Source organism: Miscanthus floridulus, chromosome 17 (genome assembly GCF_019320115.1).
Source record: "Miscanthus floridulus cultivar M001 chromosome 17, ASM1932011v1, whole genome shotgun sequence".
In the NCBI taxonomy this organism is placed as follows: domain Eukaryota; kingdom Viridiplantae; phylum Streptophyta; class Magnoliopsida; order Poales; family Poaceae; genus Miscanthus; species Miscanthus floridulus.
This window is the reverse complement of record NC_089596.1, coordinates 2,160,123-2,178,140: the sequence shown is the minus strand read 5'-3', so window position 1 is coordinate 2,178,140 and position 18,018 is coordinate 2,160,123. Positions and strand designations below refer to the sequence as shown.

General features: G+C 51.4%; 3 protein-coding genes and 1 pseudogene across 3 annotated transcripts; 2 read left to right on the top strand and 2 right to left on the bottom strand.

The window, feature by feature from the left end:
* Nucleotides 1-3,949: 3,949 nt before the first annotated feature.
* On the top strand, nt 3,950-5,054 carry LOC136516252 (S-norcoclaurine synthase 1-like; annotated as a pseudogene).
* A 1,432-nt stretch (nt 5,055-6,486) lies between these two features.
* On the top strand, nt 6,487-9,186 carry LOC136516760 (pentatricopeptide repeat-containing protein At5g46580, chloroplastic-like). The gene has a single exon (XM_066510245.1). It carries the CDS (start codon nt 6,577-6,579, stop codon nt 8,731-8,733), a length of 2,157 nt encoding a protein of 718 aa, XP_066366342.1. The 5' UTR covers nt 6,487-6,576; the 3' UTR covers nt 8,734-9,186.
* Nucleotides 9,187-9,681: 495 nt separating this feature from the next.
* Nucleotides 9,682-12,105, bottom strand: LOC136517932 (uncharacterized). The gene is made up of 5 exons (XM_066511588.1): nt 11,902-12,105; nt 11,708-11,821; nt 10,369-10,448; nt 10,147-10,271; nt 9,682-9,839 (listed from the first exon to the last, which is right to left on the bottom strand). Exons 1-5 carry the CDS (start codon nt 11,952-11,954, stop codon nt 9,768-9,770), a joined length of 444 nt encoding a protein of 147 aa, XP_066367685.1. The 5' UTR covers nt 11,955-12,105; the 3' UTR covers nt 9,682-9,767.
* A 2,133-nt stretch (nt 12,106-14,238) lies between these two features.
* LOC136518315 (putative transcriptional regulator tpeD) lies at nt 14,239-17,794 on the bottom strand. Its single transcript, XM_066511968.1, has 4 exons — nt 16,954-17,794; nt 15,646-16,917; nt 15,474-15,609; nt 14,239-15,371 (listed from the first exon to the last, which is right to left on the bottom strand). Exons 1-4 carry the CDS (start codon nt 17,538-17,540, stop codon nt 14,979-14,981), a joined length of 2,388 nt encoding a protein of 795 aa, XP_066368065.1. The 5' UTR covers nt 17,541-17,794; the 3' UTR covers nt 14,239-14,978.
* Between the last annotated feature and the right edge of the window lie 224 nt (nt 17,795-18,018).

Genomic DNA, 18,018 nt, shown 5'->3' with positions numbered 1-18,018 from the left:
AAACACTCAAGCAATATACTTGGATTCTCTCCCAATCTCACAAGGATGATGAATCAATGATGGAGATGAATGGGAGGGCTTTGGCTAAGCTCACAAGGTTGCTATGTCAATGTAAATGGCCAAGAGAGTGAGCTTGAGCCAGCCATGGGGCTTAAATAGAAGCTCCCATGAAATAGAGCCATTGTACCCCTTCACTGGGCCTAACACGGGGTGACCGGACGCTCCGATCATATTGACTGGACGCTGGACCTCAGCGTCGCGTCCGGTCACGGAATGCGTGCCATGTGTCCCCTCTCTTCAAATACTGAGTGCTCGATCTCAACGGTCACGTGATGACCGGACGCAGCAGCTCAAAGTGATCGAATGCTGAACCCTAGCGTCCGATTGTTTCCAGTAAGCATCTAGAGACGATTTTTCATGACCGGACGTGTTCGGTCATGCTCGACCAGACACACCCAGCATCTGGTCACTCGGCGACTCTTCTATCCACTGCCACGTTAGTAGGACCGGACGCACCCTGTCAGCGTCCGGTCACTGAGTGACCCAGCATTCTGTCAGAGACCGATGCTGCGCGCCCTCTGCTGCCACTGACCGGATGCGTCAGTCCAACCGAGACCAGCGTCCGGTCACTTACAGTGACCTCCATCTTTTCTTTCTAAGGTGCCGGTGAAGTTCCTAACCCTTGGTCAAATGTGCCAACCACCAAGTGTATCACCTTGTGCACATGTGTTAGCATATTTTCACAAACATTTTCAATGGTGTTAGCACTCTACTAGATCCCAAATGCATATGTAATGAGTTAGAGTATCTAGTGGCACTTTGATAACCGTATTCCGAATATGAGTTTCACCCCTCTTAATAGTACGACTATCGAACCTAAATGTGATCACACTCTCTAAGTGTCTTGATCACCAAAACGAAATAGCTCCTACTATTTATACCTTTGCCTTGAGCCTTTTGTTTTTCTCTTCTTCTTTTCAAGTCCAAGCACTTGATCATCACAATGGCATCACCATCATCATGTCATGATCTTTATTTGCTTCACCACTTGGAATGTGCTACCTATCTCATAATCACTTGATAAACTAGGTTAGCATTTAGGGTTTCATCAATTCACCAAAACCAAACTAGAGCTTTCAAAGCCCCATGACCGGCTCAAGCTCACTCTCTTGGCCATTTGTATTGACATAGCAACCTTGTGAGCTTAGCCAAAGCCCTCCCACTCATCTCCATCATTGATTCATCATCTTTGTGAGATTGAGAGAGAATCCAAGTGCATTGCTTGAGTGATTGCATCTAAAGGCACTTGGGCCCTGTTCGTTTCTCTTATAATCCGTCTTTTTCAACTTGTTTTTTAGCCGAAAATAGTGTTTTTCTCTCACAACAAATCAGCCAAAACAGTGTTTCGGCTTATTTTTTCAGCAAAGCGAACGGGCCTTGGTGTTTGTGTTTTGCTGTCAGATTCGCTTGTTGCTCTTGGTGGTTACCACTAGCTAGATGGCTTGATGCAGTGGAGGAGGATTGGCACGAGTTGGTGATTGTTCGTGGCCATCATCTCGGTGATTGTGAGGGGACTTGTATCTTGCCCGGTGGAGCGCCGAAAGGTAACCCTAGTGGATTGCCCGTGTCATTGAGTTACCTCACTTGTTAGTAGGTTCTTGCGGTGTCCAATTGTGTGGATGAGGTTTGTGCAACACCTCTTAGCCACCGAACCGCCAAGTGTTGGTCAACACAACGGGGACGTAGCGTGTTGGCAAGCACGTAAACCTCGGGAGAAAATTGGTTGTCTCTTGCTCTTTGGTATTCTCCTGGTGATTGAGTTAGTATTTATCTTGTGATTGGTTCACTCCTCTACGCGGCAATATAATCACTTCACTTACTCATTTACATACCCGCAACTAGTTGTAGTAAGCTCTTTAGTGTAGCTTGAATTGAGAGCTTGCTTTGTAGCTTAAATTCATCTAGTGGAGCTATTTAGTGTAGCAAGTGTGAGAGCTCTTAGTGAGTAGTGACTTAGTAAATTGTGTGTCTAGTGATCATAGTAAATAGAATTGTTGGATATGTGGCTTGCAACCTTTGTAGAGCTAGAGCAAGTTTGCTTTTTGCTATTTGTCATACTAATCAAATTGCTCTAGTTGGCTTGTAGAATTTTAAATAGGCTATTCACCCCCCCTCTAGCCATATTAGGACCTTTCAACGTGTCTCCCACGTGGTCGACTCCTTCCCGTGCTGCTCCTTCTGGCGAGGCAATTGGCCCTTCCTGCGCTGCTCCGCGCATTCGCGCGTGCCGCGCCCACATCCACCTTGCCCATCACGGAAGGAGAGGTAGGGGAGGCCTATGCATGCGCCCCCATCCACCTCGCGCCATCGACAGGAAGGGAAGGCTTGCGCCACCATAGTTCCCCACTAGGTACGCCATGGCCGTCGGCGACGGTGTGTTTTTAAGTGTTTCAAACATTTTCAGACATGTTGCAAGCGTATGATTCAAGTGTTTCACATATTTCAGCGGTATGTTGCAAGTGTTTAATACGGATGTTGCAAAAGTAGATTGGGGATGTTGCAACGTCTGTACACGTATGTTGCAAGCGTCTGTCCCAAATATTTCATCTATGTTTTCAGATGTATATTGCAAGTGTGTTTATATGGATGTTGCATATGTTTTATATATATGTTGCAAGTGTTTTATCTAGATGTTGTGTATGTTTGCAATGGTTTTCAAGCATTTTTAGGTGTTTTTTCAAGTGTTTGAGAAGCATGTTTTCAAATGTTTATCTATCTTCAAACGTATGTTGCAAGTGTTGCATTTGGATGTTTTAAAAGTAGATCAGAATGTTGCACATATTACAATATCACCTAGCTTCTGCAGCTACTAGAGTGGGTGGGAGGGATCGGACGGGGTGCAGACACCACGTGGGGTTAGGCGGGGGCACAGCGCCGCATGGGGTCAGGTGCGGCGCAGACACCATGTTGAACACTGGCGCGTGGCCCAAGTGCAGGCGTGGGAACAGGCCGAGTGCCGACGCGCACACAATGGAGGCTACGAACTTTGCTTTTGTTCGATTGCACGGTTCGATGCGACGCTGGTGCTCTCATGAATGGTAGGGTTCTTTCCTTTTCTCTTTTATTTTCCTTTTTTTTTAAAAAAACTCCTTGCTAATAGTCAGTCCATCTGTCAGTTAACTAATTTGCAGCCAAATGGAGGCCATGTACAGTATGGACTATGGAGTAGTATAGCACAGCCGACCACCAACCCAAGTCGCTCCGGATGTACATCATGTTCGCTTATTGGTTTCTAGGTTGATAAGTTTGGCTGGTGGTGGTGTGTTGTGAGAGAAAAATAATGTATCATGGCTGATAAGTCCTGACTGAAACCAACAAGCGAACTGGTAGACCGGTCATGACACAGCGAATGAGAAATGGCACCTACTACTTAGCCGGCTGCCGCCTGCTGCCTGCTGGCCATGTTGACTTGTGTTCCAAATTCAGTTATGTACAAGATAAAGGCTAACTTCTATCGGAGCGAAACAAGGCCCGTCGTCGGGAGGTTTGGGCCGAAGCGAAGCGGTATGGATCATCGCCTATTAGGATTTTCCATCTCTATATATACCTCCTGTAAGCCGTCGTCTTGGGATAAGAAAAGTTGTAAATCCCCAACGTTTGTAACCTGATCCGATATAGTGAAGATTTGCTGGCCGATGCCCGTGATTTTTCCCTTTTTTCTTAGAAGAGTTTTCCACATTAAAATCTCGTATCCTCTATATTTATCATACTGTTCTTCATCATTTATATTGCGTTTATAACAGACCGGACGCCGACATTGATATATCCGGCGACTTGATATGCAGAGGTAAAGCCAGCCACCAAACCAACTACTCATCGATCGAGTCGATCCAGTAGCTAATATATATAATCGATCCAATTCAGGCATCCACCACCACCACCAACTACCATGGATGCCAAGCCGCGAAACCTGGGCGGCTCGCTGCAGATGCCCAACGTGCAAGAACTGGCCGCGCGCCCTGCCGACGAGCTCACGGCGCCCGTGCTCCACCGCTACATCCGCGACGACGTCGACGCCGACGCCAATGGCGACGCGGCCGCCTCGGTGCTGGTGGTGGACCTCGCAAGGCTCCTGGACCCGTCACATGGGGACGAGGAGGCCTCCAAGTTAAAGGCCGCCTGCGAGGACTGGGGCTTCTTCCAGGTGCTCAACCACGCGGTGCCCGACGCGGTGATCGCCGCCGTCAAGTCCTACCTGCAGGCCTTCTTCCGGCTCCCGCTGGCCAAGAAGCGCGCAGTGGCGCAGGAGCCCAGCGGGATCGAGGGGTACGGGTAGGCCTTCATCGTCTCCGACGAGCAGAAGCTGGACTGGGCCGACATGCTCTTCCTCTCCATGCAGCCGCCCGAGTACCGGGCTTCGAGCTTCTGGTCGGCGCGCCCCACCACGTTCGGTGACTCGCTGGTGCCCCTACTCCGCTGAGGTGCAGCGCGTCGCCACCCGACTGCTGGCGGCCATGGTGGCAACCTGGGCGTGGTAGACACCGGGATGGTGACGAGGCTCGCTGACGCGTAGGCCGTGCGGATCAACTACTACCCGCCGTGCCCGGGGGGCACGCATGGTAGGGTGCTGGGCCTATCGCCTCACTCCGACACTGTCGGGCTTACGCTCCTGCTCTAGGTCAGCGCAGTCCCGGGGCTGCAGATTCGGTGGCACGGCGCGTGGGTTAGCGTCGACCCCATCCTGGGAGCACTGGTGGCCAACGTCGGCGATGTCGTTGAGGTGCTCACCAACGGGAGGTACAAGAGCATCGAGCATCGGGCGGTGGTTAGCCCCACTCATGACCGGGTGTCCATGCTCCATCGCCGCCTTCCACTCCGCCAAGTTCGGCGGCACGTACGCGCCACTGGAGGAGACGATGGTCGGGACCGAGTTGGGGGACCACAGCGAGCCGCCGAGGTACAAAACCATAGGCGTTGAGGACTATGTCTGGCTGTTGCTGTCTTGTAAGCTTGAGGGCAAGAACATCATGGACGCCATGAAGATCAATCCCTGAACAGCAGTGACAACATTTCTGAACTTTCAAACTATCGTGCCTGCTGCAATACATAATATATGCAAATTTGTGTTCTTGTCGTCGTCTCTTCTAGTTGTTTTGTATGATCTGTGCAAGAGAGGATTGCTCTAAACATGTTGGTCAAGTAAACCATGAACATGTTCCGATTTTAAGAGACTTGTTCTTTTAGTCTTTGAGTGAAATATACTGGTGGCCTTTTAACTTGTCGGCCTGTGCCAGTCCGGTCCACGAACTTGTAAACGCAAAAAATGGACCCCTGAACTTGTCAAAGTTGTTCACCGCAGGTCCATTTCTCATCCAACGCGGCCTCTAGGCGACGTGGCAGCGCCAGCGTGGCGGACGAAGCACGTGAGCCGCACGTTTCAATACCGAACGCGGCGGGGTGGCGCTGCATCCACACTGTTTGGTGGACCCAGAGGCGCGAGACGCGGCGGCACCCATGGCCGACAACGGCGAGCTCGGCGGGGTGGCGCTGTGGAGCGCTAGCGCCTGTGTGGGTTACACGAGGGTGGAGAGCGTAACGAGGCGAACTCGCCTAGGACATTCCCCGCGGCAGAGGACGTCCGGAGGCGGCGTTACGTGCGGCTTGGCCGCGCAGTTCCGGCGAGCCAGAGTGACGCGCGGAGAGGGAGAGGAAGAGCGCGGAAGCACTGGATGGTGCCTTAGCACGCCCCAAAGCTCATCGACAAGCTCGCGTCTACTAGAAAGCGATAGAGGAGGAGATCGACGACGGCGGCGGCGCTGCTAGCTCGGGATGAGGCGGCGGCGCCTGTAGAGCGAGAGAGGGAGCACGGGGAGAAGCAGAGTGAGTGTGGAGTGCTCACGCGACACTCTGGGCACCATTTTAGAGGGAGAGACAGACCGCGGGAGGAGAGGAAAGGCCGGTCAAGGAGCTCGGCTCCATGCCGACAATGGCGGATCTCTGACTCGGCGCTGCGGGACGAGCGGCTCGGGGCGAGGGGCTGCGGTGTGTAGAAAGGGTCCGCGCGGGGTGCTCGGTCGTGCAGGGGACGCGGGAGAAGGACGCGGCCAGGCGTGGTCCAAGCGCTGCCGGCGACGGCGTTCGTCCCGTGCGGAGCGGGAGGTAGGGGGCGACCCTGATGTGAGGGGCCTACATTGAAACGTGCGGCTCACGTGCTTCGTCCGCCACGTTGGCGCTGCCACGTCACCTGGAGGCCGCGCCGGATGGGAAATGGACCTGCGGTGAACAACTTGACAAGGTCAGGGGTCCATTTTCCGTATTTGCAAGTTCGTGGACCGGACTGACACAGGCCGACAAGTTAAAGGGCCACCGGTGTATTTTATTCTTTTTCTTTCAGTTTATTCATAATATGCAAATCCTGGTCCTTGGGCCTGAAACAAGTATGGGCCGAATAGCAGGCCCATACAGACAGTTATTACAAGATATTTGTGTCGGATATATTTTCAGAAGTGGATTGTGCTGTTCCCTTCTCCCCAATCCTCCTCCATTCCTCCTATATCCATTCGTCTCGCGTCGGCCATGGCGCCACTGCCGGCACCTCCAACCGCGGCATCGGCCTCCGCCTCCGCATTCCTCTTCCTCTCTCCGCCGCGGAGCCGGTGCCGCTACCAGCACCCCAAGACCAAGCCGAAGCCCACCGCCACCATCCTCTGCTCCTCCACCGCCACCGCGGCCGGCTCAGCATCGCCCTCCCTCTCCGAGCAGCTGGAGCCGCTGTCCCGCACGCTCCTCCACGACAAGCCCACTCCGATCGCGGACCGCCCCGCCCCGGAGCCAACCTGGGTGAACCCCACCAGGCCCAAGCCTAGCGTGCTCTCGCTCAGCCGCCACCGCCGCCGCTCTCCTTCCGCGAACACTTCCTCCGCGCCGCTGCAGCCGCTCCTGCGCGCCCTCCGCGCCCTGCCCGAGGATGCCGACCTCGCGGGCACCCTCGACGCCTTCTTCCTGCAGCAGGGGCAGGGCGCGGCGCCGTGCCCCTCCGACGCGCTCCTCCTCCTCAACTACCTCCACCCGTCGTGGCGTAAGACGCTCTCCCTCCTCGCTTGGCTGCGCGCGCTCCCCGCCGGCACCTTCCAGCTCGACACCATCTTCTTCAACGTCGCCCTCAAGTCACTCCGCGCCGCGCGCCAGTGGCCGCTCGCCGAGCGCCTCGCGCTCGACATGCTCGACGCGGGCGTGCCCCTCGACAACATCACCTACTCCACGCTCATCACCGCCGCCCGCCGCTGCCGCCAGTTCGCCAAGGCCGTCGAATGGTTCGAGCGCATGTACGCCGCCGACGGCGTCCTCCCCGACGAGGTCACCTACTCCGCCGTGCTCGACGTCTACGCGCACCTCGGAATGAAGGAGGAGGTGCTCGCGCTCTTCGACCGCGCCAGGGGCAGCGGCTGGAAGCCCGACCACGTCGCCTTCGCAGTCCTCGCCAAGATGTTCGGGGAGGCCGGCGACTACGAGGGCATCCAGTTCGTCTTCAAGGAGATGAGGGAGGTCGGCATCAAGCCCAACATCTTCGTCTACAACGCGCTGCTCGAGGCGCTGGGCAAGACCGGCAAGCCGGGCCTCGCGCGCAACCTGTTCGAGGAAATGGTCGTCCAGGGCGTCGACCCCAATGCGCGCACGCTCACCGCGCTCGCCAAGATCTACGGCAGGGCACGCTGGGGCCGCGACGCGCTCCAGCTCTGGAACAAGATGAGGGAGCTGAAGCTGCCCGCCGATAACATCCTCTGCAACACGCTGCTGAGCATGTGCGCCGACGTGGGGCTCGTGGCCGAGGCCGAGCAGCTCTTCAACGAGATGAAGAATCCGGAATGCCGCGATGTACCAAAGCCGGACAAGTGGAGCTACACGGCCATGATCAACATATACGGGAGCAACGGGGACACAGACCGCGCGCTCCAGCTGTTTGGGGAAATGCTGAAGGGCGGGATAGAGCCCAACATAATGAGCTACACCATTGTCATCCAATGCCTCGGGAAGGCACAGAGGATACAGCAAGCCGTGGAGGTGCTTGAGGCTGGGCTGGAGAAGGGTCTCAAGCCCGATGATCGGCTCTGTGGGTGCTTGCTCTCTGTCATCGCTCTTAGCAGCGGGGAGGAGATGGAAATGGTGCTTTCTTCCCTGGAAAAGGTCAATCAGAACCTGGTCAAGCTGATCAGAGTGCTCGGTGATGCCCAGGTTGGTGCTGACGATATCACAAAGGAGCTGAAGAGCGTATTGAACGCTGCGGCCCCTGAAGTACGCCGCCCTTACTGCAACTGTTTGATCGATGTATGCCACAACCATGGCTTCCCTCCTCAGAGAGCAAGAGAAGTCTTCCATCTTGCTCAGACCTACGGTTTATATTCCAAGGTTCAAAGCAGAAAGGATGAGGAGTGGTCGCTGGACCTGCGATCGCTCTCGGTTGGTGCGGCCAAGACAGCATTCGATGATTGGATGCAGACTGTCTCGGAGCGCTGGGTGCAGCACAAGGCTTTGCCAGAGTCCTTCAGCGTTTACACTGGATCCAGCACCCACAAGTTTGCGCAGGGGCTGGCAAGTGCTTTCGCCGCTTATCTGGAGCAAATGGCGGTGCCATTCTGTCCGAGTGAATCTCAAGCCGGCAGCTTCATCAGTTCAAGGGATGATCTGGTCTCATGGCTGCAGAGGAGCAGTTCGCCAGCAGTCGTTGCTGGATGACTGAATATAGGCGCAGTGGTTGTAATTGCATAATGCTCCAATTTTCAAAGGAGGGCTGAGTGAGCAAACTGGGTGATCATGCATTTGTGGACATGTACTAGTTTGTAGGAAGAGAACTCGAAGTCTGAAACGCATAAGGAACTTCAACTCTTCCATAGATTACAAAGTTAGCAGTAGCACGAAGCTGCTCTTGAAACATTGGCTGATTGCCAGGCTTACACTGCTGGTTCTGTGTCTGAAATTGAAATGCCACTTCTTAAATACCATTATCGTGGTGTAGGAATCGTATAATCTTTGGATTTGTTTTTCCTCACACACAATGTACCGATTTGGTTACTACTAATATACTACCAATTTGACTCCATTAGATTTGTGACATTTTTCTTTTTACTATAGAGAATTGGTAATGGGGTTTAGTTTTGGTCTCTTCTTCTCTACAGAACAAGTTTACACAGGGAGCGCCAGGACTATGTAGCTTTCCAACTGCAGTAGTTTTGCACAAAGATAGAAGATGGTCATTAAACCAATAATAAAAGTATAGGCGATGCACTGAAAATTTACCTACCGGATAATTATGTTGACTTCAGGGAGCCACACATGCCTTGAAATAATAGACGATGCATTGAAATTTGAAACGCAATGTTCGAGGGCATGGTTCCACATTGAAAATTGCAAACAACAAATTCTAGGTTAGGAATTAGGATGATATATGCATGCTGGCTACCCACTTATTTCTCAGGTTAAACTCATCTCAATTATATATAAAAAAATCCCATATCAGCTATAAAAGGGGTATGCATACCCCTGTGAGCATCTGCGGGAGTAGCAGAAAATACAAAGCAGTATCACTCAGTCATCAACACAGCAATTCACAGATGATACACTATTTCTGATGTCACGCACGCAATCCTCAAAAGAGCGATGATGATCTTGTAGATACAAAGCGCAGATGGAAACTCTGATAAATTGCCTACGAATGTAAATGAGATTGGATCTGGATTACAGTGACACACAACATATGCTTTACATGCAAATCATGGCTCAACAGGGGGCTTTAGTCTAGTCAACCTCCGCACTCTGTCTTTCTCTGTGTTTTCGAGCAAACCCTGCAAAAATGATAAACACAACTAGTCAGATAAAGTACAATTCTTTTACCGTAGGTAACACGTCACAACATATTTATATAGCACAAACTTGTTTGTGGTTTAGTTGCATAAAAGAGTTTGATAATCATGAGGCAGACCATTGTTGCATAGGATCACGACTGACATTTGGCTTCACTAAATAAATTATATGGGAAACAGAACATGGCAGATATTGGAACATCCAGCTGATATGCTAAGCATTATATTGTATCCAGATTACAGGCACAAAGAAATATCCATGAGGCAGAAAAATGAGTCGAAGATCTACCTGCCAAACAATCTCATCGAGGCACAAGCAGATCCTTCCGTATTTGTCAAGGAAGAGGCGCTCAGTAGGAGGTTTTCCACAAACATCCTTGACTGCTGATGTAATTGCAAAAATCACCTCGGCCACTAAAAGGGTAGAAGGCAGTTTAAGTTAAAGAGAATGTAAGATGGCAAAGATTTGAAATGGAGGAAGACCAAAGATTATCAGAAAATTGTGACTTACAAGCAAGCTCATCATATTCATCCTTGCCAACAATGTACAGGCAGACGTCCCCAATCGTAGTATAAACAATAGACACAGACCTGGGGTAGCATCGAGGATTAACAGTGATGGAGCAATAGTCTAATATTTTGACTGAGAGGGCATATCATTGAGGATTAACGGTGATGGAGTACTGGTCCAATATTTTGGCTACGAGGGCAAGCATTACTCAGTAACAACCATAAGAGCATCTCCAAGAGAGGTGCTAAACATAGATGCCAAATCCTTAGATTTAGCCATTATGTAAAATAGAAAACCTCTTAAAAAGATAGTGAACTGCAACAGCCTTTCTAAATAGCTCGCCACATCATCTTTTTAGAAGCACCATGGCGCAGTAGTCCGCCGCCGGAATGTCACCGGGCCTTTGCTTCCTCCGTGACCGGCCAGCGGCCACCTAGACACAACCATCATGGTGGTAGCTCGGCTCGTTGGCTAACTGCACCCAAGCTACAGCAGCGACCCTGCTACGTATTGACGCCCGTGCATCCGGCCATGGCCAGCTGCAGCCGGCCTTGGCTAGCACTCGGAGGTCGCCCAATCTATCAAAATCAAATGTAGCCGGTTGGAAAAGGGATTGGCACCGTCTGACTAGCAAGGATGGGGAACGAGTACGTACAACGCAGGGCAGAGCTCCTGCAGATGGCGGATGTGACAAGATTGCGTACTGCCACGGCATGATTTTTTGAGGAGCTCGAAGGGGTGGAGCAGCGTGGAGAGGAACACGCTCCGGAAAGGGCAGCCGGCGAGTCGGCGACTCGCGATGGGGATTGGCCAAGACAGCGCGGCAACAGGCCGCGTGTGTGCGAAGCCACACGGGAAAGAGAGATAGCAAGCGGCGCTCACTAGCTTTCTTTGGCCACCGAGATTCACGGAATAGACGGCTGGGTATTTTACAACTCCAGATACAACATCTGTTGGAGTCTATTTTGTAGCACAAAATATCTAAATCTGGGAATAGCAACTCTCTTGGAGTTGCTCTAAGACTGGGACTCAGGAAGGGATACATGTACTTAAGACCAATTGCCTCTAACCCTCTGGCATATGGTTAACTCATACCACAGCTGATAAGCTGGGGCTTGACTTGTGAACATCTTTCATGCTTGCTTAATCAATTTATTATGACAGTAACAAGTTAAAAGTAACCAGTTGTTAACAGCACGATACTTTTTTTTCCCTGGAGCTAATTCACATGATCACATCAGAGATGGTTGATTCCTATATAAAACCAAAAGGGCCACAAGCATAATAATAAGAATGAAAAGGGTAAATGGTGTGTGGGGGAGATGATCATGAAACGTACTTGTGGGAAGCAACGTGGAGCTCCTCGTTCTTTGATCCCTTGAGGTTCTCGGATCCGAGCTTCACCAGGAAGGAGCGCCAGTGGAGCCTCTCCTCCGCGGGAACCCCATGGAATCTGCGTTAGGGAGACGGTAGATCTCGTCAAGGGGGACGAGATCGAGATGAGATCTCCGCGGAGGGTGAGGGGGGAGGTACCGCTCGATGAGGATATTCCCGTCGGAGTTGGCGAAGAGCACGGCCAGTATCATCCTCTCCCCGGTCTCCTCTTCGTCGACGGTGCTGGGGTCTGTCTCCTTGTGTTGGTTGAGAAGCAGAAGCTCAGGAACGGAAGGAGGAAGAAGGCGACGGCGACGAGTTTGGGCTTCCCTGATGGGCTATTAACTAATCGTTTTGGGCCGGAACGCCCCGGACCACTCTCTTACTTTCCTTTTCGTTCCTTCCTCTGCACACCGCCGCGCCGGCCGAACGAAGGCGTCTTCTCTTCTTCTTGTCCCCCTCGCCGCCTCCGACCGTCTTCGTCCTCGTCTCGCTAGAGGCTGCTCCTCCCCGGCTCCCCCTAACCCATCCCCACCCGGCCACCTCTCCCCGCCCCCTTGGGTTGAGTTGACCACCCGACCGTCAGTCAGCTCCTGCAGCTTACCCCAGGCTTCGAGCGGGTTTTCATGGAGGCAGCATAAACCCTCTTCGGCTCTTCCCCTCTCTCTGCCGGGCGGCAAGTCCCCCTCCGCTACGTTCGCCATGGCCCGCAACAGGGTGCGTTCTCGTCTTATCTCCATTGCTTGCGCCCTGTTTCGACCAATCGCGCCTTCTAAATAATGCGCCACACATTTGGCTTCAAAAAAAAAAAAAGGCGCGATTTGTCGCTCGCCTATGCTAGGGTTTGATCAAGCGGGAAAAACGTACTTATGTTTCTAAAGCCATTAGAATCTGGTCCTTGAAGTTAATGATGTGTTTGGTTTGTGGAGTCATCGCATGCTTCGTGAGGTGATGCATCGTGAGTTCATTCCATGAATTTTGATGAAATCAACTCATTCATCGTGCATATTAAAGATATAAAGGCACGCCGAATAGGACACCTCCCAGGTGTCAACGTATGTTCTATTTAGTTGGTGCGTTAGATCGAAATTCCACGACTCAGATGAAGCGCGTCACAATCAGTCTTCCTCCATGCATTCGGTAGTGGATAGATGAAGCAAGTGGACGCATTCAATGAAGTAGGGCTTCCCTGGTGATTGTACGCGGCACGCAAATGGACGGTGGTGCGTAGCAGGAGACGGTGGATTCTCGACATGCATGGCCGGTGCCTAATTAGCATGGTGGTCGGCACGCATGCGAGTACGCGTGCGTGCATGCTGCTGGGGCCTTGCTTGCTTTGCATGCATGCAAAAGCTATCGGTTTGTGTGTGCGGGTGCACTGCCGACACTTGCTTGCTTGTATGCTTGCTGCTACTACGTGCGTGCATCTATGAGCCGCGGGTGAGTTTTCCCCCTCCGCCTCCTTCCTCCCTCTCTCTCTGCTCTCGACCTCCTCCCTCTTTGCCCCTCTCTCTCTCCACGTGGCGGCGCATCCAGGCGGATAGGACGAGGCGGCAGCGCACCGGCCGGCCAGGCCGGCCAATGACGCGGGCGGCCTGACGGCGCCTCTCTCTCTTCCTCTCCCTCTCCCTCTCTCCAGATCTGCGGCCGCATCGGTCGGCCTCCGGCGCACCGGCGTGGCCAGGCCCCGGCGGTGGGCGCAGCCGCCTCCCCTCCCCTCGCTGCGCGCATCTCTCTCTCACGCGCCTTCGCTTTCGGGGTGGCGGCGCGTCGCCAGGCCGCGAGCGCCGACGGATCCCCGCTGCGTGTGCGCGGCGCACCAGCATGAGCGCGCCCGGGGTCTATGCCTTCGACACGGCGCCAGCGGCTAAGCGGGCACCGCCGGTGGCCGCGGCTCCCCCGCGGGGGCGGCTGGTGCAGGTGGTCTACGCGGCTCCCCCTCAAACCTTATCCTCTCCCCATCTCCCACCGAAGGCCACCAGAAACTTCTTGACGCGTCCACCTCTCTCTGCATCCTCCTGTTCCCACGCTCCCTCTCCGCCCCTGCTGGTGGCGCCGCCGCTCTACGCGTCCTCATCGCGTCGCCGCGCCATCTCTCCCCTATAGACTAGGTCTTCCACATCTGCGCCGCGTACGTCTGCCGCTCCGCGATGGACGCCCGCCTCCCGCGCTGCCCCGTGACGGCGGGAACCAGCACGGCCGGCCCCGTCGCGGCGGTGTGTGGCACCCTACGCGCGGGCAGCCCCAGCGCGGTGGCACCGCCACAGACCAGTCTGCCCCGATGCAGGCGCCCCCCTCTGCCTACGACCCTCTCCTTCGCATGGAAGCTGCACCAGCGTCGTCCCCCAGGAGCCTCAACACGAGGTATGCTCTACCTTATTTCTTTTTATTCTGTCATTTTTTTGGAAACCAACAAAGCCTTTAAGTCCCAAATAAGTTGGGGTAAGCTAGAGTTGAAACCCATCAGAAGCAATCAAGGTTCAGGCACGTGAAAGCTGTCTTCCAAGCACTCCTATCTAAGGCTAAGTCTTTGGGTAGAGTTCGATTCAGTTAGATGTCAATAGGAAACATATACAGTAGCAATTATATACGGTCTCAATTTGCAATACAAACTGTATATTTCCTCTGCTATGGTTTGTGCAAGGGACAAAGTTCAGCTAGGCGCTAGGCGGAATCTAGGCGCTGACCCATTGCCTAGCGCCTAGTCGGGAGTATTCGGTCCTAGGCGCTCCTAGGCGTTTTCCTAGGCGTTTTGGCAATATAGCCATAAACTATATATATATTATGTATATAACTATATATATGTATATAACTACTATATATGACTATATGAGTCACAGTAATGAGTAAGTAGAAAAAGAGGGCAGTAGACATATCTGATTCCTAGCTGGCTTACTCTTGCTTTCTTGCATGTTCCTAGCTCCTGCCTCCTGCAACACATTTTGACAGCTAGTAGTTAGTAAATTAGTCAATAGACAGCTAGCTGGTCATCCAAAAAAAAATAGAAAACACTAAGTTGTGACTTATCTGGATGATTTCAGCAGCCTCCCATCCATGAGCACACCATATCAGCAGCTGGTAATTACAATACAAGTGGATAGGACAGTAATACAAGTGCACAACACAATTTATAAATAAAGGACAGCACAAGCACATAGTTCCCTCACTCCCTGTAGTTCAATACAAGCTGCACAACACAATTTATAACTAAAGGACAGTACAATACAAGCTGCAGTTCATATTTCTTCGTCACTGTAGTTCACATCCTCATCGTCATACTCTTCTTCTTCAGACTCAAATTCTTCTCCTTCATAGAGCTCCCTCACTCTTGCACTTCTACGCAACTCAAGCTGTTCATCTGCTCCCACTGCCTCTCCAATGACAGACCAAGGTATCCCGGTACCTTCCATCTCATCTTCCTCCCCATCTCTAAAGTCAGCTAATGCACAATCATCCCCACCCTCTTGGAGAAAACCTTGAGCTTCAGTTGTATCACTAGACTGAAGTATCTCAGTGATTTTGTTTGACTTGATCTTTTCTCTCTTATTAAGCAGCTTGGAGTTGAATTGGATATACACCAGCTTGTTGAGGCGGGTTGTAGTAAGCCTATTCCTCTTCTTAGTGTGTATCTACAATTTAAAAAGAGCATTCTCAGTTCTACAATTAAATTGTAATGCTGCTGAAAGCCTGAAACAGAAATGTTCATAATAGATAGGTAGTTAGGTACTAACCCCTTCAAACCCACTCCAATTTCTTTCACAACCAGAAGAGCTTGATGTCAAAGATAGGATCCTTGTAGCCATCTTCTGTAAAGCTGGTGTTTCATATCCATACAGTCTCCACCATGATGTTGAAATAAAAAAACACCTCTATTAGTTTAGAAAACAGCAAACAACAAACAACCATGAGCCATAGGAAGTACCTCTACCTGGGTTGTAATCAAAGTTTTCAAAATTCCTAGCAAGCTTCTTGCTAAAGGGTCCTTCTCTATTCTGAAACTTCTTTAGTTCAATGTTGGCAGCCATATGCTGCATGTCCTCATCATGATAAAAAAATTTCTCAACACAAGATATAAACCCTTCTGATATTTTGGGCTGATCAAAGATTGATGGGTCACTATAGCTATAGTGAGGATTCAGCAAATAGGCTGTCAAATGCAATGGAGAATCAAGTCTTCCATTCATCTTCTTGTCAATAACAGCTATTACATCCTTGAACCGAGCCTCAACATTTCCAAAGGCCTCTTTGATCTGTCTCTTTGCCTTTAGTAGTTGTCCATAATGGAAACCCATGGATGGCCTCACATCCCCATCAACCAAACGGAGGACTTTGACCAATGGCTCAAAAACAGTCAATGTTAGCTTCACATCCTTCCAAAAGCTTGGACTCAATATAGTTGTTGTTGCCTCTTTTCCTTTCTTTGATTTCACATCCTTCAATGAGTCCCACCTACTATGAACCACCATCTTCCTTAACTGATCCTTCTTCTCTTGCATGCTACTCAAAGTGAGAAAGTTTGAAGCAAACCTAGTCACTCCTGGCCTCACTACCTCTTTCCCCTCTGTGAAGTATCTCAAGCACTCCAATGTCCTTGTGTGGCCATAGACAAATATGGTAAATGCCTTTGCTTGGTCAACCACTTTCTTGAACCGAGTCAAGTTGCCAATTCCTTGGAGCATAAGGTTGATTGTGTGAGCTGCACAAGAGGTCCAAAATATGTGTGGTCTCTTCTCTTCCAATAGCCTCTTTGCTCCCATGTTGTTAGAGGCATTGTCAGTCACTACTTGCACCACATTGTCTGGACCAATCTCTTCAATTGCTTTGTCCACAAGATCAAAGATGACCTCACTGGTATGTGAGACATGTGACATCTCCTTAGAGCTGATGAAGGAGGTTCCATCAGCACAATTGGTGCACAGATTCATTATGCTTCTCCTCTTCCTATCTGACCAAGCATCGGTCATAATAGAGCACCCATTTTTTATCTTTTCGGCTTCACGTTCCTGCAGCAGACTCTTGGTTCTTTCATATTCTTCTTCCAACAATCTCTCTCGAAGTGAATCTTGACATGGAGGTACAAGTCCTGGACCAAACTGACCAATTGCTTCACACATTTGCTTAAACTCATCATTGTCACATGCATTGAAAGGTATTGCTGCCAATGTTAAAAAAAGCCTAATTAGTGATCAGGAATAACATCTAATGAATTAGTGATCATGTAATGTAAGTACAGAATAGTATACTAGCAATTTACCATGTGTATAGGCCCATCTTGCAATATACTTATGCACCTCATGTGTTCTTTCTTTCCAAAGTTTCTTGTTCAGCTGCTGTTGCTTCAAAGAATCAGTCTTGGTAGCTTTAGGATCAATAGCACGTGTCCATTTGCCCATGGGTCCTAATTTGTGTGGCTCTGAACTTCCAACACAAGTGACTTCATTTGACTCTCCAACCCTAGATACATTAACTTCCTCTCTAAGTTCTAGCTCACGAACAGTCTTCTCCTCCCTCTTCCTTTTTGCCTCATCTAGTGCTTTCTTGCACTTCTGTTTAGCCTCCATGGCCTGCACTGTTGTAGCCGTGCATTTCTTCACATTCTTTCCCTCATGAGCCAAATGTTGCTTCAACCTATAAATCCCTCCCCTCATCTCCTTACAAAGCTTGCACTTTACTTTGTCCTTGTTGTTAGGATCAACAAGAACACCATACTCCCATCCAACATCATCCGAATTCCTTTTCAGGAGATTCACCGACTCACTATTTTCTCCCTCACCTAGTGCACCCTCTGTTGTAGACATCCTACATTTAGACAATGGGCATTCACAGCAGGCAAAATCAGATCAACTCATCCATTCACATTCACAGAATCACAGGCATTCAAATCAGAGGAGAGAAGCAGGGGATGCATTCAAAACAGAGGACATGGAGGAGAGGAGCAGGGGAGGGGCCTGACCTTGGTGCTGCAGGTTCCAGGCGGGGCAGAGGAGGCGGGGCAGCAGCTTCCAGGCGGGGCAGAGGAGGCTGGCCGGGACAAGCCTCCAGGCGGGGTCGCGGGCAGCAGGTTCCAGGCGGGGCAGAGGAGGGCGGGGGCAAGTAGCTTCCAGGCGGGGCAGGGCGACCGGCGGGGCCGGCGGGGTGGAGCTTCCCTCCGGCGCGTCGCCGCAGGAGGAGAGGACGAGCGGGAGTGGCCGAGCGGCTACTCTGCGACCTGGAAGGCAAGAATCGAGGCGGAGCGGACCTTTTCCCTCTTCTCCTTCCCGCGCGCATCCTTTCCCG